General features: G+C 38.5%; 1 protein-coding gene across 1 annotated transcript; it reads left to right on the top strand.

The window, feature by feature from the left end:
* Positions 1–1,155: 1,155 nt before the first annotated feature.
* On the top strand, positions 1,156–7,975 carry LYAR (Ly1 antibody reactive). Its single transcript, XM_026034219.1, has 8 exons — positions 1,156–1,342; positions 2,281–2,395; positions 3,869–3,976; positions 4,099–4,182; positions 4,774–5,119; positions 5,404–5,508; positions 5,985–6,070; positions 6,390–7,975. Exons 1-8 carry the CDS (start codon positions 1,221–1,223, stop codon positions 6,522–6,524), a joined length of 1,101 nt encoding a protein of 366 aa, XP_025890004.1. The 5' UTR covers positions 1,156–1,220; the 3' UTR covers positions 6,525–7,975.
* The last annotated feature ends 263 nt before the right edge of the window (positions 7,976–8,238 follow it).

Genomic DNA, 8,238 nt, shown 5'->3' on the forward strand with positions numbered 1-8,238 from the left:
CTGAACAGTAATCAATAAACTTTGAAGCATCAGTTTTATACCAATCTCATCAGTATCAATATCAATCTCTTTGCTGTCATAGCCACACACATTTCTCACATGGATCTTATTCAGTAGAAAATATATTTTATTTTCTGATTTAACAAGACAAAGTTTCTTTTACAAGCCATTTATCAAAAAGGTGAGAAAAGAAGCAACTAACAACTTACTCCCACGAAACCCACTTTACTCTCTACACGCCTCTACCTCACAGCAGATGATGATGACGCTTGCAAACATGAAAGGAAGACTCCATTATTTTGAGCAATCAGCAGTTATGTTTTCTGTGTTAATCACACAGGAGGACTAACACAGGCAAAGAACGGGAAGAAAGTGTCCCCCATTCCCAATTCTGACCAACATTAACAGCTCCCTATTTTAATTCTGTCTGCACAACTACAATTTGTTCTCTCCTATTCCATTACTATCACATCACACTGTACTTCTTCCTAGTGCACGTTTATTCCTGATGTACCTTTCTGACTGCTTTTAAAATGCCTGACACCTGCTTGCTGGAAGACTCCTTTATTCGCCCGAGTCCCTCCTTGCGGAGGCCTCTGGAGGGCCTCAGAGCCCCCCGGGAGGCCCCAGCTCAGGGTGAAGCGCCGACCCCCGCGGCCAGCGGCACCCCGGGGCCCGCAGCCCAGCGCGGGCGCGGCCGGCCCCGCGGCCCGGGCCGGAGACGGGGGGACCCGCAGAGCCGCCAGCGGCTCCGAGAGGCGGCGGAAGGGAGCCGGGGCAGGGAGCCGGCCTGGCCCCGTCCCATCCCGCCTCCCCTCGGTCCGGTTCGGTTCGGTTCGGTCCGGTTCGGTTCGGTTCGGCCCTGTTTAGCGCTTACCGGCTCCGGCCGCCTCCCTGCTCCATCCCCGCCCGCTGCCGGTGTCGGCGCCAGCCCCACCGTCCGCTCGGCGCGGCGCTTCCGCCGCCCCCTCCTTCCGCTTCCGGGCGCGGCGCGGGCGCAGAGCGCGCGCGGCCGTTGGAGGCGGCCGTTGGAGGCGGCGGTTGCGGCGCGCGTGAGAAGCGGGGCCGGGCCGCGGGGGGCCCGGGCCGGGCGGCGCGGGGCAGATTTGGGAGCCCGGGACGGGTCCGACAGCGCGTCTGAAGCGAGTGCCTCTCGCGTGTGTTTCCAGGGCTGGGAGGAGGGACCTCGCAGCCGTCTCTGCCGCGGGCCGCCCGTTAAAATGGTGGTTTTCACGTGCAACGCGTGTGGGGAGTCGGTGAAGAAAGCGCAGGTGGAGAAACATGTGCACATCTGCAGGAGCTGCCAGTGCCTTTCCTGCATGGACTGCGGCAAGGATTTCTGGTGGGTAAACGGGGCTGGGTAAATCTCACGGTGCTTGTCACGGGATAAACTTTTCCAGTGGTGAATTCGGATAAAATTAGCTTCCAGTGGCCTAAACGTGGTGGTGACTTCTCCAAACCCAGAAGAAAGCACTGCTGTAATTTGCCTTTCTGAATTGCATGCACGAATTAACTTATGTAAAAAAAAATGAGATATACCTGAGAAAGGACTAATAAATTCAGTAATTCATTAAAGAGTAGGATTCACTTCTTGACAGTGAGGGTGACAGAGCACTGGAACAGGCTGCCCAGAGAGGTTGTGGAGTCTCCTTCTTTGGAGATCTTTAAAACCAGCTTGGACACAGCCCTGTGCCACGTGCTCTAGGTGACCCTGCGTGAGCAGGGGGGTTGGACTCGATGACCTCTGAGGTCCCTTCCAACCTTCGGCATTCTATGATTCTATGATCTGTGCTATGAAATTTTTTTGGAAGCATTTACACATCGGTCAGAAAATATTTTAACTGTACTACAGTTCTAAGTAGTTATCTGTATTTAAGAATTTGGCTTCTACAAGCATTAGTTTTAAAATGTGTCTAGTAACACAAGCAACAAAACACAAATACGTGCTATTAGCTTATTTAGATGTGAGGAGATATTACATGTACCAATGTGCAAAAGTTAAAGATTCAAAAGTAAAATAATCTGTTTTCTGGAGACTTAGATCTCATTGCAGATCAGAAGTTTCCATTGAAGGCTTTAAATGTGGCAGAAATACAGCAGTCTTGTAAGCACCCATTTCAGACCTGCTGACTTTACTCATGTAAGCGTGCTGACAGTACTGAGGCTTAATCGTACATGATGTCACCCGTGACTTCCCTTTACTGATTACCTAAATAGCGCAGAGTTTGAGGGGAATTAAATATTTTGGTGAAGTATTGTTAAAAAATTTCTTATGTTCAGGGGTGATGATTACAAGGACCACGTGAAGTGCATAAGTGAGGACCAGAAATATGGTGGTAAAGATTTTGAAGCCAAAGCTAACAAAGGAGATGCTAAACAACAGGAGTGGATTCAGGTAACATTGCAGCATATACAGGTTTAACAAATAACTATTAGTGCTAATTATTAAAGACTTGAGAGGCTATGCCACATCAGACCAAAGATCTACTTTTCCCAATGTTCCTAACATTCCTTTGGCAATCCTTTAACTATTTATTCATCCTGATAAGAAATAAAGCTTTTGTTTGTTTTGAATCTGCCTCCTACTAATTCCATTTAATGTCTTGCATTAAAAAGAGGTATTCATCCTTGTCCAACCTCTTCCTGGCATATCTGCTTTTGTCAGCCTTTGTCACACGTCTATCCTGCCCTATCCCATCATCTCTGTTCCAGGCTCAAAAGTCCTCTCCTGCTCACTTATTCTTCAGATAGAAATTATGTCGTTGGTCATTTGTTCCCCTTTCTGAATTTTTACCAGTTATTCTGTATAACATACATTTGAGACAAATTTACCAGAACCCAATTTTCAAGATATGGATGAAGCATGGATTTACTCTGTCATAATGGTCTTTTCCATTTCCTTCTCTGTTCCTTTCCTAATGATCTTTGGTATTTCATCTCCTTTTTTTTTTTCAATGCTGATCATTGTGATGACATTTTTGTGGAACTTGCCCAAGATCATGCTTCTAAGCAGTACTTGTCATTTTGAATGTGAATTCAGGATTGTTTTTCCTATGCATGTCACCTTACATTGATTTTTGTAGGATTTATTTCACCTTTTTATTCCCAAGACATTCATTCTCATAAGGTCCCTCGGAAACTCCTCACAGTCTTCATGCTGAATAGCTTAATATCATTATGAAAAGTTTCCTACTGACTTTTTTCTGATGATCTGTGAACATTTTGAAAAGCATAGACTGCAACAAGTCATCATTGGAAGGACTATTTTCTCCCACTCTCTCTGCCCTACCTTTTAGCTCTTTTTTCCATGCAAGAACCTACTTTTTTATGGCTGCTTAGTTTCCTTAAGTTTTTGGGAAGGAAAGATCAAATAAGTTTTTTAACTTAATTGAAGCTGGCTGGACTGTGTAAAGAAGTGTATTTCAAACAGTGACCTCAGAGAACCTGCTTTTCACAATTGATTTGTGAATTGACAATTCGTGATTGACGATCACTGTCAGTTGACAATGTCTTTTCCTGTTAATAGTACTGTCCTTTTCACAATGCACATTTTCCCTATTTGTTAAAATTACTTTTCAGTATTAAAAATGCTTCTACCTAGTTTACAGGTTGTATATCAGAAAGCATTGGTGAGCAGTCCTCTTGCCTTCATTTAGTATATTTGTAAATATTTTTACAGATAGCTTGGAAACTTATGTGCTCTTACGATAAAGCTAAAGATGAGTATTTTCCTTATGCCTGTTGTACACTTTCAGCAGGGTATACAGTCTTTGCTTACTAGGTGATTTCTGTCCCAGATGCTTCTGACTTGCACACCTTGCATATATCCTTTAATCTGTTTCTTCTAATTTTGTTTTTCTTCATTCAGAAAATTCATGAAATAATGAAGAAGCCAAACATTAGCCCTAAAGTGCGGAATATTTTAGAGCAAATGCGTGTCTTTGATAATATTCCAAGAAAAAAAGTAAAATTTCAGGTATGTTTTAAGAGAGATTTGTAGTGATCCATGCAGTGAACTCAAAAATAGACTTAAGAAGTGTCGTACTCCTTAACATACTGTACAGACTGCGCTTTTCTTTTTTTTTCTTTCCTGCACAGAATTGGATGAAGAACAGCTTGAGAATCACTGACAGCAACTTGCAAGACCAAGTGTGGGATATTTTTTCTGAAGCAACCAGAAATGTAAGTGAGGTTAGAGGTGCAACATCATGCAAAAAGAATGCAGTCAAAAATGCTTAAGAATCTTTCAGTCTGCTTTTCAAATTGTTAACAAAAACATTGAGTCTTATTGTTACAGTGTACACAAGTCGGTTATTTAAATTTCCCATAGAATATTATATTCAATATATATCAACTTGCTTAGATAACTTTCAATCCACTCTTAGGAGTATATAAAGGCTTTGTAATATGTGGCTTGAAGTGTTGCATTTACTGAAAAGCACAATTTTAAATTGTAATTTAAATTGATTTGAGAATATTGAAATGAAAATGTCAGTATTAAGTTGCTTACACAAATATTCTCTTTCCAAACAGCCACATTACATTAATAATCAGATTTAATCAAATATATAATAATAATTCAAATATAACATGCAAGAAAAGTACAGTCAGCCACACTATGTATTGCTGTTTCCCACATAAGTGGTGTTACTTTGTGCAACCTACTTGCTTGAATTTGGGATATTTATATTCTTCCTGAATCATGTAGTAGAGAAAAGTTGTAGTCTAAAAAGAAAAATGTAAAAATTGTAATAACCTGTTTTTTAACAAAAGAATTCAAGTGATAAAAAACAAGACAAGCCACAACAGAAAGAAGAAAGCCAGTCTGCAGAAAGTGAGAAAAAAACAAATGGAGAAGAAAATGGAATTACAGACGACAAAATTGAGAGGAAAAAGAATAAAAGAGAAAGGAAAGAAGAGAGACAAAAAAACAAAAAGAAGGAGAAAAAAGAACTGAAATTAGAAAACCAGCTAGCAAGCTCAGAAGCAAAGAAGAATAAAAAGACAAAAAAAGGAAAGGAAAGTATGGAGAATGAAAATGAAATAAATAGAAATGGCCATCAAAGTGATATGGAAGAAGAAACACATGTAAAGAAGCGCAAACGTAAACATGCAGAAGGTATTTATCTTAAACATTATGCTTAAATTATTGCTTGTTTTCAAGACAAGACTTTTTGCAATATCTTTAAAGCTCAGTAACGTACAATAAGAAATGATTTTTTTAAGTAATGCTTAAGTGGCACATGCCTTTTTTTATGCGCTATGGTTACACAGTCCTCTCCTTTTATGAAAGCTGAACCTTTTAGTAAACATAACCTGTTACAAGAACAGGAACTTTTAAAGTCACATCTGGAGGTATTTTTTTTTTCTCCTTTGTTTATTTTTATACTATTTCATTGACAGAGGAACCTCATCTTATGACAAAGAAAATGAAAAATGAAAATGCCTCAGGAGATGTTGGAACAGAAGAAAACAATGCCAGTGAAGAGGGTGCAGGAACAGATAAAGGTATTCTTAAAGAGGAATTTGGGACAATTAATAAACCTATCAAATTATTTCATTATTATTTGACAAAAAGCCTAAAGCAGGATATAAATACACAGTTTTTGTAGCAGGCTGTGCAATAAATTCTGCCACAGCTATAAGGTATAGATATCTGCTCCATTCTATGCTATGGTTATGCTTGTTGCTGAATTACTTCCCTTTGGTGTTGCTCTTGCTTTGCTGGCTGCTTTTGCAGGCCTGAGACTGGTTGTGGAAGTTAATGAGGTTAATGGCTGCCCTACTGATGGTTTTCAGAAACAGCCTACCTGCCTCTAGGCTGAAAATGTTCTGCTGTGGTAAGGTCAGAAAGACAACAATGAACTGTCCTGGTAGCTGAACTGCTGCTAAAATTAAGAGGCTGAAAGTTAGTTCCTGCTACGGAAGAAGGCCTGGAAATATCAAATATTATTAATGCTGTTACGTGCCTACTTCTGTTATAGGCAAATTTAACTGGAAGGGAACCATCAAAGCTGTTCTGAAACAGGCTCCAGACAATGAAATTTCAATCAAAAAATTAAGAAAAAAGGTAAAGTATTATTTTTTTAATCTACTCCGGTTTTGGTTTTGTCTTTTTGGTGTGTCTTTTTTGTTCCCAATACATATATTTTAAAATCCTTTCATATATAACAAAAAAATGATCATTATTTAACAGAACAGTGGTTGATAGTATGGCAACTGGACATGTTTAGTGTTCTCTGGGATACAGACGCAATTCAGTACAAATTCCTTGTGAATTAATTGTATAGTAGATTCCTTGGTACTTTTAAATCAGTGAAATGAATGTATTGTTGCCTAAAATGGAAGCATCTTAATGCAAAACCGTTCCTTTTTGTTTGTATTTGCAGGTTATAGCTCAGTATTATGCAGTAGCTGGTGAACATCACAAATCAGAAGAGGATATTCTAGTCACATTTAATAAGAAAGTCAGTAACAATCCCAAATTTAAAGTTTTAAAGGACAAAGTTAAGCTTCTGAAATAAGCGTTTTCTACCTTTTGTAGCCTTTTAGACTTGCAGACTGAGTCAAATTCTCCTGTCAGGTATGTAAACACTGTATTCACTGGTCTCAATTTAAATTGTTTGTGTATGTGACAGCAGAATTTAACTTTCCTGGATTTCTCCTCTTTAAAAAAAAGTATCACAGAATATTTGAGAAGTGCTGCATATCTGTTTTCAGATATTTTATTTTCTGATTTTATGGAAAACGTATATTTTTATACAACTTTTAAGAGTCAGCAAAAATAATTGCTGCCAACTGTATTAAAGTTCTTCCTCTGATGGATATAATTTATAGGTAAGAATGTTTATTAAGCCTGGGTTGTGTGGTGTTTTTGCAGAAACTTTGTAAAAGCAGATAGGATTTTCATGGTCAAAATCTCACCATAAAATAAATATTTTATGTTACTATTAGAGATGGCATCACCGACATCCCCTTTATACACTATAGGTTGAATATGCAGGCTTATATAATCTGTTAAATCCATACTGTAAAATGTATTGTTAAAGTGTCTTTGAAGTTCATGTATGTAACTTTGCCCATTCAATGAAAATTTCCCTAGCAATGGACCTACCTTGTATATGTCAAGCTACTTTAATGTTTTGTTTAGTAATGCAGTTAAATTCAGTAAGTAATGCCATATGGACTAAAAATTGACAGGCTAAATAAATGGCTTTAAAACATAATCTTCAAATACAATAAATCTTGCCAGGTGTTTTCATGATTGCGTAAGAGACCGTCCATTCATTAAATCCACAAACTGCACTGTGGAGGAGACCATTATATTGCAGTCACAAAACTAATTAAAAGCAAAAGAATAAAACAAAAAGAATAAAAACAAACACAGAAAACACAGAAGCTTACAAATAGGTAACAAACAGTTGTGAGAATAAAGTTACTTGATTTGTGCGTTTTTTAACCCAATGCAAAATGCTTCCAAGGAAGGGAGGTTTTATACCATGACTTGATCTCCCACCAGTCATTGAAACCTTGTGAAAATTTTTGCGAGTAGTTTCTGTGATGATGGGGAAAACTGCATAGTGGCTCCAAGAAACTACATTGGTATTTTTCTATAAAATCTCTCTGGTTAAAACTATCTTAATATAGAGAAATATTGCATATATTAAAAGTATAAATGCAAAAACATTAACTAAGAGATACACCAGGCCCAGACTCTTTCTGAATATATATTTGTCTTGTTCATCATAAAAATAGCAGTAAAAACTGTCTAATTAAAATATTCTCACCAAATGGTTGTTGTCACTTCATATGATTAGACCTTGTGATGTCAGATCAAGTGATTAAAATGTATTTATGTTCACAGAGAAACTTCTGAAAGTTGTTTTAACAAATTGCAAGGATTTTTTTTTAATGTAGGAAGAAACATAGAAATCTATGATTTTTGTTAGTAAAATTAAAATGAACACAATTCTGATTTTTTTTTCTGTTGTGCTTGTTTCGCAACAACTCTGTTACATTGAGGTGTTAAATGGGTTAACAGTAATGACTATAGGATTTTTTTTTCATTATTATTCATTCCAACTTATGCCAGTCCCCTCTATTTTTCATTATCCATTTGCACTACTTTATAAGAACCTAGAATAGCATCCACCGCGACAGCAGCTGCTGCCTGTCCCCCTTTCTGCTGCTACAACTATGGGTGCTAATTCCATGCTCTGCCTCCAACGTATTCCCCCT

The sequence above is a fragment of the Nothoprocta perdicaria genome, unplaced genomic scaffold, assembly GCF_003342845.1.
Source record: "Nothoprocta perdicaria isolate Ctin4 unplaced genomic scaffold, notPer1 scaffold_14, whole genome shotgun sequence".
In the NCBI taxonomy this organism is placed as follows: Eukaryota; Metazoa; Chordata; class Aves; order Tinamiformes; family Tinamidae; genus Nothoprocta; species Nothoprocta perdicaria.

What these genes read in the sequence shown, in the direction of transcription:
- LYAR (XM_026034219.1), top strand. Translation starts at nt 1,221, where the DNA reads ATGGTGGTTTTCACGTGCAACGCGTGTGGGGAGTCGGTGAAGAAAGCG. An exon ending in AACAACAGGAGTGGATTCAG is followed by an intron (nt 2,396 to 3,868) that starts GTAACATTGCAG and finishes TTCTTCATTCAG; the next exon opens with AAAATTCATGAAATAATGAA. An exon ending in CAAACGTAAACATGCAGAAG is followed by an intron (nt 5,120 to 5,403) that starts GTATTTATCTTA and finishes TTTCATTGACAG; the next exon opens with AGGAACCTCATCTTATGACA.